Source organism: Heloderma suspectum, chromosome 6 (genome assembly GCF_057233095.1).
Source record: "Heloderma suspectum isolate Gila_16-S chromosome 6, 16-S_ref, whole genome shotgun sequence".
NCBI classification, from domain to species: Eukaryota; Metazoa; Chordata; class Lepidosauria; order Squamata; family Helodermatidae; genus Heloderma; species Heloderma suspectum.
This window is the reverse complement of record NC_139463.1, coordinates 65,979,075-65,990,395: the sequence shown is the minus strand read 5'-3', so window position 1 is coordinate 65,990,395 and position 11,321 is coordinate 65,979,075. Positions and strand designations below refer to the sequence as shown.

The 11,321-nt window shown below is 45.4% G+C and overlaps 1 protein-coding gene across 1 annotated transcript; it reads left to right on the top strand.

Moving 5' to 3' along the window:
- The first annotated feature begins 200 nt into the window (after window positions 1–200).
- On the top strand, window positions 201–10,162 carry PRR29 (proline rich 29). The gene is made up of 6 exons (XM_084807318.1): window positions 201–257; window positions 2,492–2,585; window positions 6,041–6,144; window positions 8,366–8,562; window positions 9,341–9,411; window positions 10,131–10,162. Exons 1-6 carry the CDS (start codon window positions 201–203, stop codon window positions 10,160–10,162), a joined length of 555 nt encoding a protein of 184 aa, XP_084663444.1.
- The last annotated feature ends 1,159 nt before the right edge of the window (window positions 10,163–11,321 follow it).

The following is an 11,321-nucleotide window of genomic DNA, read 5'->3' as shown; positions in this document are numbered from 1 at the left end:
AAAGAGAGAGAGAGAGAATGATAATATCGTGAGTTATTCAGTGGCTTTATTGTGTAAACCACCTTTGATGCTTGCGATAAGGCAGTTTGCAGAAAGCCAGCTGCAAGCAGGACAGGCATGTTTGAACACCACTTCCTTAGCAACCATCCTGATTACTTTCCTCCTCCTTGTGGCTTCTACCAGCCATCTGGGCCCTTGCTATGGATCTTGGGGGGCAAGGCACGCCCTCCCCACAAGTGCACGTCATTCAGCAACCGGTGAGTCTTCACTGTGGGCTGGCTGGGGAATTAAGAGGGAACTGGAGGACACCCCTGTCTGAGCAGCAGAGAGCAGAAGCCCTTATGAATTGACATTCAAACTTTATTCTCTCCTCCTCCACAAAGAAAAAAAAAACGGGTGGCAATAGGATGCTGAGAGGCCTCTAGAATAGGAACTGCTAGAAGAGATAGTTCATTCTATGCCATTGCAGAATTTATCACACCTCCCCAGCTCCAAATGGAAACTGAAAATATAAGGAAATTGAGAGCAGTACCAGCGAAACCATGGATGGCTGCGAAGCAGTGACTGTGTCGTCTGTCCTGAAGAACCTCAACTTGCAGCTGCCCCAGAGTGAAAGGCTCATGCAGGTGGGGCCCAGGAGATCTTCCAGGAGATCCAAATATACCTGCTGCCCATCCCTGCCCTAAAGCGCCCCCATCAGATGGCAACCCAACATTCCCTTGAAAATCTCCAAAGGAATGGGATTGCACAGCAAGACATTAGGTACAACATGGCACTGCTGAGCTTGCTCTTCTCTTTCATTCCACAGCGTGGGTAGGATGGTCCTTATCCCATGCACTGAAGCCCCAGGGCAATTCTGTATGAATGAGGAATCCCAGGGCAATCCCAAAACATTTTCCCTCTCCAAGGTGCCACATGAGTTGCACAGCCCAAGGTACATCCCAGGATCCTTTGCAAGGGATTCCGGGGTGCAGTTCTTGGGTCACAACCTGTGGCCCAAGAAACATTGCCTCCAGTTTGGGCAGTTGGACTGGTGCTGGGTGAAACTGGAGTGTATGGGTATTTTCACCCGTGAGGCTGAGCCAAAATGGATTAGTGGTATAGTCAGGTCTGGACTTGGGGCCAAAATCCAGCCCCAGCCCCTGCAAACATTCACCTAAAGAGTGGCAGATGATACGGGCATTAGAGTAGCAGAAGCAAACTCCATTTTATTCCTGAAGTCATGATGGTGCTATGATTTAAATGCGTTTAAAAGGCAAAGCTGCACATACACAGAGTATTTTTTTTAAAAAATCAGTTGTAGTTGTTGTTATTCTAATATATCAGGAATGTAGAAGCAGCTGTAAAGCATGGAATTGTGTCTGAGGAATTGGGTGAAGAGAAATGTTCATTGCGTGCTTCACATCTGACGCAGGGCTGCCTAAACAGGCCCCCCATAAGACCATTACATCCAGGCTCTCAAACTACCTAGCTGTACCACTGAAATGGATGTGAGGTAGGGGACACCTAAGTGACTCCTGCTTTGTCTCGAAACTTTATTGCAGCCCCCAAATGGTCCAAAATTTGGAGAATTTCCCCCACAGCCTTTTTTTCTCTGCCAATCAAAATCCACCCTTCTCTGCTTCCTCACCCACATAGGAAAATATACTGGGTTAGAGCCAGACTTAGTCATGCTTAGAGCAGACCCACTGAAATCAATGGGACAAATAAATCATGACAAATGTAAGTCCCACTGATTTCAATGACTACTCTAAGCATGACTAAATCTGGGACCATGACTTTTCTCCTCCTGGGAGAAAAGCAGCTGGGGGAAAGTTATCTTATCTTGGACAAGCAGCCCAAGCAGAAAGAGTTAAGCATCCCATCTACCCACCTCTGCCCTGATCAAATTTAGAGCTCCCTTTGACTGCAGGAAAGCAAAAACCTAAAAATGTCCTGGCATCCTATCTAGCTTGCCCCTTGAGTCTGCTTCTAGTTATATCAGTCTGTGGGCATCTCTACATCAGCCTAAAATCCTGCATTTAAAATAGGGCTTTCTGCTTCCATTTTAAATGCAGGGTCACAACTGACTGCTTTTGCATGTGCTTCCTTTCCCCCCTCCCCTTCCCCCTCCTTCTCCCCATATCTGAGTCTTCCATTATCTTTCGTTGATCTCGCTCCTCTTCTTGCTGCTTTTCCTCTTTTCACAGAGGAAACTGAAGCGGAACGCATTGGGGTAATTTGATAGCTCATGATCAGTGATCTTTTTAAAAACGGAACAAAGGGCATTTAGCGCAGGAGGGTTGCGACATCGTGTAAAGAGCCCACAAACTTCCGTGAAGGAGCCATCTCAATCGCAGGATAAAAGCTCCGTGTGAAGGAGCCCTGTAACTTGGATTTAAAAAATCAACAGAACCTGACTGAGGAAAGTGGTCCTCCTAAAAGGGAGGTGGAGGAGGATTCATTCCCACAGACTGGTTCATTTCTGTGCTTCTCGGTCATTATTTCTCAGATTGCTCAACAGCCAGAGGTGACAATCCTCCAACAGATGCCCTGGATGTCGTCTGCTCTTCCTCCATCCAGCCGAAGGGGCCACATCAGAGAAGGTGGGAAACCCATCACATGAAAACCACACCCGGCATTAGCCAGGGCACTTTAAATTCTGCACTGAAAACTCCAAACGGGGTGGGTAATCTTAAAAGATAGAGCTGAAATCTGCTACATTCCAAATCGGGCTCTATTCCAGACTGGAAGACAAAAAGAAATGCCCCCCCCACCCGCAAACCCCCCCCCCACCCTTAAATTTGCAATTTAAATGTTGGCTAAAGTTTTATTTTATGGTGTATGCTATATGTAGTATGTGTGTAAGTTTAAATAATCACAGGTCAGTTTGCAAAATTCCCCCCCCACACACACACACACACTATCTGTACATGAACACATATTTCAGGGTGTTTTCAAGACTTAAATCAGTTCTGAGCTTCATTTGCACTATTTTGTTAATAGCTGATAATTGCTAATGCAGATGAGAAAAGGAAGAAAGGGAGGCATTTGTTATGCAAATAAGCATGCCAGCCAATGTAGTTTGGAAGTTAAAATGGTAGCTCAGACCTAGAGATGTTGGAAAAATCCACAATGGAATGAGTTTGGATTTCTATGAATCCAACCTGTGTATTCCTCAGCAGACCGGCTTTTTCTAAGTAATGCACATTCCGTGGACTTGCAGACCAGGTTTTCACTTTGGGGGGTGATTTGCACTAATGCACATTAGCGCAAATGCACATTAGCACTAATGTGAATTAGCGTAAATAGAAAGAAGTTCTGTTTTTTTTAAAAAAAACGATTCCATCAAAGAATGGATGACGGACTGCAAAATGCCCAGCAATCAAAGGTGGAACAGATTTAACAAGATCCTTACATCCCTTACTCAGGCTCAGCCACTGAGTGCTGCTCACAACACTGCTGCTAGTGCCCCCTACTCTCACTGCCACCAGATAAGTTTGCCAGGGCCCACCAACATAAGAGGAGTCCGTCCACCCCTGATGTGCATGCAGTGTACAAGAAGAAGGGGCAAGGAGAACAAGATATGGATGCCAAGGACAGAAGGATGAGTTGTGTTAGGATGTGTACTGATATACCCAATTTCCACAGTGAAGCATACTCACCACACTGTTGACACAGGCACCATCTCCTCCCCTAGATCAAACTCAGAGAAAACCCATTCTTCTGCTTCAGAGCACCAGCTGGATATCCACAGAGTAGATTGGCCAGACCTTGTGTCAGTTGCAAAGCCATCTCCCTTTCCTCTCCTTGGAGCAGTTATTGCAGTGTGAAAAAAAGTGTGTGTATGTGCGTGTGTGTGTGCGTGTGTGCGCGTGTGTGTGTGTGTGGGGGGGAACTTTTAATAATAAAGTGCTAAACAAATGTACAAGCAGATATGTCGAGGAAATGCAGAAGACCACTGTTATATAGCAAAGAGTTAGCGGTGAGCAAATTCTACTGTCATGCCTAGACTTCCGCTTGGGCTTATTGCTTCTAGTGGTTAAGCTTAGGGATGTACGAACCTCCCAAGGTCTGGTCCGGAGAAGCTCCGCAGTGGGGAAATTTGAGCCACTTGGGGCCCTGCATATTTCCCCAGAGCCTTACCGCATCTGTCGGATTTCATGGGGAGGCTCTCCTCCATCCTAAACAGCATGATCAGCTAATGATGGCCGCCATTAGCCAATCACGGGAAAATACATCCGTAATTACGGCATTGTATCCGTCTATGTAAATTGCAGTTGTTTATGCCACAATTTACATAGAAGGAAGTGCTTCACGGCCGCAAATGTGGTAAACTGTGCAATTTATGGCCGTATTTTTCCCGTGATTGGCTGCCATTAGCTGATCGTGCCATTTAGAATGGAGGACAGCTGCCCGGTGGGAAAACTGATGGACCCGGAGGTGAGTGGGGTCAGTCTACGGTGGACTTCACAGGTCAGATTCTTGAGAATCCGACCTTATTTGAGTCTGCAGTGGATTTCTCCGCCATCCCTAGTGAAGCTATGCTTCTTCCTGTGAGTTCCCAGGGCTAATTCTCTCCTTACAGCTCAGGGCTAATAAGCTTCTGGCAAGATCTCAAGATTAAGCCACTTGTTGTTAGCAGAATTATTTATTATTTATGTTATTTATTTCATTTCTATACTGCCCAATAGCCGAAGCTCTCTGAGCGGTTCACAAAAATTAAAACCAAAAAGCACACAGTAAAACGGTATGAAATATAAAAACATTAAAACCACAATGTAACAATATAACCAGAATAAAACCAGAATAAAGCAGAAGTAGCTGGGATGGAAGTTATCTATGCTGGGTTGTTGCTGCCAAAGAGTCTTGAAGACATTGGAATAGAGCTTCAGGATAGGGGAGGGGGTTAATATGAACACAGTAGTGTATATAATCCCAGCCCCCTCCCCTGCCACTTCAGAACCTCAATGCAGGCTGATCTGGGCAGTGCTGGGTACCAGTTATTGGGGTCATGTTTGCCACTGATTCTGAGAAGGGGTTCCCGGTGGCGGAAAGGGCATATGCTTTATGATCTTGCTCTGTCCTTTCTTCTTGCTGCTATTATTATTCCACATTGTTTTGCTTTATTGCTTCATTATCTTGTTTTTGTTAATAAATCTTTAGCCTTCACCCATTAGTGTATTCATTGTGTTCTGAATCATAAAAAGACTTGTTGCCTATGGGCCACACAAGATAACCATACCAAGTGCCTCAGTGGAGGTTGCAACAGTATTGGACCCAGAGCTGGTATTGGACCCAGAGCAGTACTGGACAGGTGTCATTACAGGGCTACAAGTAGGGGGATGCAGAGCTCCAGCAGAAAAATCTGCACCCGCTTCTGTTTAAAGATATATCTGCACACAGCTTTACTCATCACAGACATTGGCTAATAGGTGCCACTTGCTACTAACAGTGCTGGAACCGCATGCCAGCCGTATAGTTACTACTGTAATTGATGCATTTATCTGCATTTATCTGGAGGAGCATTTCCCCATGGCAGAATATTGTGATTTAAGTGGGGCCTCCCTGCAAAAGAGTGGCTGTCTTAGGGGAAAGACTTCGGTGTCCCCTACAACAAGTGACTAGCTGCACAGTTCCTAAAAATCATCTGAAAAGACCCTAAGAAATGCAATTCATGGTAAAGGTTTCTCTTACACGTCCACGGGGGGTCACTTTGCTCGTTCATGTTTGTTGTCTGGATTTGTTGGCCTACTTTCTTGGGAAGTGATGTGTAGAAAGCCCTTCTTTGGTGGCAAGGGCTGGGACTTGTAAACTTTTCCATCCGTTTCATATTTTTCTGCCTGGGAGTATCACACTGTATGATATTCTGAGCATCAGCTTCCTTGTGCTACTTTGCCTATTTGTTCTTGTAGAATTTCATTTGATTTGCTCAGTGTCCAACATTCTACTTTACTGAAAGCTGGTTAGAACTTTTTGAACTAGCCTCTTAAGCTACTGCACTTCTTCCCTGTTTAGTGTCATCCATTAATCTGATTATTACAATCTTTCTTCCTGGCAGATTTAATGGAACTGATGATGATACAAAATGCCCAGATGCACCAGGTGATAATGAACAACTTGGCCATGTCTGCCGTGGCACACTTTGAACATAACCCAGCACAGGTAGATAACTAGAACTGCAATGCTATGTACACAGTCCTGAGAATGGCCCATTAAAATTGGCCATCGCTAATGAACCAGTAAGATTGTTAGGGTGGAATCCTGTGCGTGTTTAGACAGAAAAAAATCCTACGACTCCCAGCATTCCCCAGCCAGCCATGCTGGCTGGGGAATGCTGGGAGTTCTAGGATTTTTTTTCTGTCTCAACATGCATAGGATTATGTCCTTAGCTGATTCATCTACCAGATAAAGGTCACAACCCTACTTGTAATTGATATGTGATTTATTAACATAATCCAACAAAATGTAGACAGGCAAGATAAGCACTGGATTAAAGTTCTCCATCCTCCTTCAGCTGCCACCACCACCACCACCAATTCCAGAAGGCTGTACAGAGGGAGATAAGATGAGGAGCAGGGCACATTTCAACAGCCCTGCTGAAAGACGATGTAATTTTTCTTCTTCTTCTCTTCCTATCTGTTTTTCCTTGCGTGTCATGTCTTTTTAGACTGTGAACCTGCAAGCAGGGGCTGTCTTGCTTTACTAATTGCATGTAAGTTATTCTGGGAGGAGTAAGATTAAAACACAACAAATACATAAATAAATAAGTAAGTAAGTTTAAAAAACAAAAAAGGGGCTTAAAAGTGTGTTTAAGTTTGCTGGATCATGTCCATGATTTTTGAATTTCCCCCTCAAAACTGAATTTCAAGAGTGAAATTTAAAATGAATGGCATCCAAAACTTCAGACTTGGAATCTGAAATGTTGCTGAATGTTGAATCTGTGTTACATTTCATTTCAGAAGCCATAGGTAGTTGCCAATGGAAGCATACGCCACAAGAATTGGGGTGGGTTAGGGTACTTTTAGAAATATGATGTTTTAAAGTAGAATTTTATTGTTTTAAAACTGTTGTATTGCTGTACATCGCCCAGCGTGGCCAGGTGACCAGCCAGATGGGCGATTAAGAAATTAAATAAATAAAATAAAATAAGAAATGACCTGGTATTTAACAGCTCATTGGCGTCACAGATTTAGGGTGGAACTGGATGTAATGGAGGCCACACCCCAAAATGGCAACTCCATCAGGGGAGGCTGGTGGCTCTGATTTCGGTGGGGCTGTGAATCCATTCTGGGTTTCAGTCAGAACCAGCCAGAACTGTAAAGGATCTATCCAAGGTGCTGAACCTATTTTGGGGGAAATTGAGCCACCAGACTCCACTGAACTCCATGTCTGGTTCCCTATCCTGCCTTCTCCTCATTATTGGCTGACACTGATGGGGCGGGTGGGCAGAGCAACATGTGACAGGATGCGACATCATACATAGTTTTACATATAAGGAGACAGGAAGGGGAACTCAGGATGGGGTTGCCATTTCAGTGGCAACTCTGAGCTCTGGCTTTAAGCCTGTTATGAGAACAGATATGTGTGGCCATTTTACAGGGAGACATCTCTGAAGCACTCTAGCCTGGCTATTCTCCTGAAATATTCAAGGTGACTTTGACATGCTAAACGCACCTAGTTATGAAAGTGGACAGTGACAGACATATGCAGAGCCCTGGCATAGTATGTGAAACACTTTGAACACACCAGAGTCCTATACGATTACTAAGTTTGTTGTTGCGTTTAAAATTTATAACAACTGTTATAATTATGCCATTACTTGCATTAGTTTATTAGTGTAACAGGGAAAAGAAGCTAACCTTTTCTTGATGCTCCTTTTCTAAATGATCCTCTTCCTTGCCGCCACCCCCTCTGCCCCTGCCCCCGACACAGCCCTATAGCAAGTTAGGGTTTGGTGAAAGGACTTGGGACTGAGCTACAAATGATGAACAGTTCCTTAATTCTTTCTCACAAAGTCTTTTTTAAAACCCAAAGCAGCCATCAGAGGCTGAAACTGGGGGCAGAAGGCGAGCGGAAAGGAGAGGTTGCCTAAGATTTATCTGCTCAAACAGGTAGTTTTAGATTCTGGGTTTATGGTCCTTCAGGAGGCTCCTTCTTTGGGTGAAAATGTATATTACTTCACTTACCTTAAAATGTGGTAAGCCAGCCCAGTTGCATGAGGGGCCCCCTCTTGCTCCTCTTGCTAACTGGGACCCTGGACTTCTGCCCCAAAGTCCTTCCCTGGTGGCGCCACTGTGCTTATACTCCACTTCCAATTACTTTTCTTCCAGGGTGAGGTATCCAGTGGGCGTTGTTCAGGGTTGTGCTCCTCCATTCCTTGCAGGCACCCCCTGCCCTTTGGGAGATCGAGGAAGAGGATGACCCCGCACCCTGTGTATTCCACCACCATTATGCCCCCTATCCAAGCGCCCTTCCATTCATGGCATGGCAGCCACCGCCTCAGCTGCCATCTTGGCCACGACAACAACCAGCCATTCGCCACGTGGGCCCAGAGCCTCAGGCAACTGGGAGACAAGGCGGGTGAGTGTCGTTGCGGGGAGGGAGAGCACAATCAAATGGTGGGAGAGGAGAATTTCACGTCTGTGTTCAAATTTGCATCGCCACAACGAGTCCACATTTTAGGTGTGGAAATACAACACTAACACATGTGGTGAGATAGTAGCTCAGCCCAAGAACCCCAGGACAAGATGAGCTGCAATATGGAGACTTCACAAGAACGGTTACGAGGCCCCCAAAAGTAGCAACTCCATGGTGATCCAAATGAAATGTGGTTGTGTGGATCAGCCACCACCATTTCCCAGTAGTGGCACTGCTGTGTGGTATTCCCAGACCCAACTTTTCAAATTTTGGACCAAGCACAGCCAAGTCCCGCTGTCTGACTAAATGCTGCAGATATGAATGGCTGTTTATCTTGCATAATTTATTCCACTTGCTCGAATCCCGGAGAAGGATAAGTAGCTAGTATGCAGAGCACTGAAACCCCAGCACCGGAAGGCCTGCTTAGACCTTCTTCCTTTGCCTTCTAACGTTTCACCAGACACTATGCAGATATAGTCACGCTGATTCCTACAGCCGTAACATAAGAGCTAGAAACTTGAGTTTTAAAGAGAAACCATGAAAGCTGATATTTTGGGGATGTGAATTGCAGCGGTAGATAAGCAGTTTCACACACACACACACACACACACACACACACACACACTTGTGCAGCATGGTTCCCAAATTGCCAGTGAAGTTTTTCTCTCCCCCACCCCATCCCGCTGTTTTACTAACACTCCATCTTGACTTGTCCCAATAGACCAGTGGTTCCTCCACCCCCACCACCAAGTGCTACCGGAACTGTGACAGCTGACATCCCACCAGCTTCAGGTAAGGGTGGATGGTACAGCTTTGAAGTGGGTCTTTCCAAACTTCTGGGCATGACCATTGTTCTCACCCAAGCCTTCCTGTGCAGGCAGGCTTTTGGAACTCCTCTTGCCCCAGCTATCCTAATGCTAGTACAAGGACAATATCACCATCTGTCTTAGTCCCCTATAATTTCCCACATCCTTTTGGTCTACAGTGTAGACTCTACACATTAACATGCTCTCTCCATCTGCACCTGTTTAATGATATTGTGATACATTCTCCACATGCTGAGAAGTTATGGCACAGCACTACAGCGTTTAGTTTAATTCATATGAGAGCTCACTGGTGATGTATCGTATTTTCATAATATTTGTTTTATTTAAAAACATCCAAGGAGTGCATAAGTGGAAGCAAACAAACACTCTTGCAGCAGGCAGCAAATTCACCAAACCTGCTTCTCCATCCAGCTAATTCATAGCTCTCTCAGCATTCCATCTCCAAAGACAAAACAACTGTCAAACTGCCTTCAGTTTGTTTCTCTTACCTCTCCCACCTGATGAGCATTGTAATCCAGGATTGTAGAGAGATTCCCAGCTATGCAAGGGAGCCTTTCTGTTCATTAAGGACTATTGCAATTATTTTGTTTAAGACCCTGCCCACTTATTCACAATGATCTTGATGCTCTAATGCTCTGTGCTTGATGCCCTTGAAAAGCTGACATAAGCAGTTGCTCCTTCCAGAGTACTATGACTTCACCGAGGGACAGGGGTAAGGTGAAAGTCTCACTTGCTCCCCTTTCAACATGGCATAGCTCTCACCTGGCTCCTGGAACCCTTTCAGCACCAGACACTGACCAAGCAGAAATGGAGCATGACACAGCATGGATAACTCGGTGGCATATTATCCCCCTTGTTGGATCAAGATCTTCAAGAGGAAGCTCCCTGTGTGCATCTGAGTATGTCTGTGTGTAACAAAAGTTAGGAATGTACTTTATCAGGTTTTTGGATTTATAATCTTCCACAAAATTGTTGCCTGTATTGGCCACAGTTGCCTCCATTTCTAATGAGTTATGCTTCTACTGCTTGCTCCTGACTTCTGTTCCTGATCATCCCCGACAGTGACTGGGTTCGCATGACAACCCATTTTGGGTAACGAGCCATGATGGGTTGTTCTGTCATCCAAACTTAGACTGCTTCCCTCAGGGTGGCTTAATTTTCAGCAACAAGCCACCCTGACAACCCATGGCTTGTTCTAGGGGATGTTTGACCCACAATGGGTTGTTGTGTTGTCCAAACCCGGGAAAGCAATTTCATTGTGGGTTGTGGGGGTCGGCTACGAAGCAAGAGTGGCAAAAAAACCCTGCCACTCTTCTTGATCTTGCCCTTGCCACCACCTCTACCAATACTCAAGTGGCACTTTGGAGTGACCATCACTGGTTCTCCACCTTTCTTTTCTGTCCCAGAAAAATTGCACAATCGTGTTAGTAATTTTGGGCTAATTTGTGCGCACTTGCCAGGGACCAATTGCTGAGTTGTCAATTGAAAAGCACTGAAAAGGGGCGGGGGGAGTGGCAAAAGTAGGTGCACTAGAACTATGACCCCAATTGTGCATTTTTGAGGATCTGAACAATAAAAAATAAAAACAGTGGCAAATGAAAAAGGGTAGCGATTGGAGCAGGGAGAGGGAGACAAGACGGGTTCAGCTGTGAACGACAGTGGGATACCAGCCGGAGGACCGAAGAGAAAGGAGGGGAAGAACAAGCCATGATGAGCCCAGTCGTCTGTCAGACACACCATGGGTTGTTCCATGAACAACCTACACTGCGTAGCTTATTCGCAGGTGGCTTAGCGTGATGTGCGAACACAGCCAGTATCAAAACACTGTCTGCAAAGACAAGACCAAATTTGCCCTCCTTTATTGTTCTACTGGCC

What these genes read in the sequence shown, in the direction of transcription:
- PRR29 (XM_084807318.1), top strand. Translation starts at nt 201, where the DNA reads ATGGATCTTGGGGGGCAAGGCACGCCCTCCCCACAAGTGCACGTCATT. An exon ending in TGCACGTCATTCAGCAACCG is followed by an intron (nt 258 to 2,491) that starts GTGAGTCTTCAC and finishes ATTATTTCTCAG; the next exon opens with ATTGCTCAACAGCCAGAGGT. An exon ending in TGACATCCCACCAGCTTCAG is followed by an intron (nt 9,412 to 10,130) that starts GTAAGGGTGGAT and finishes TGCTCCTTCCAG; the next exon opens with AGTACTATGACTTCACCGAG.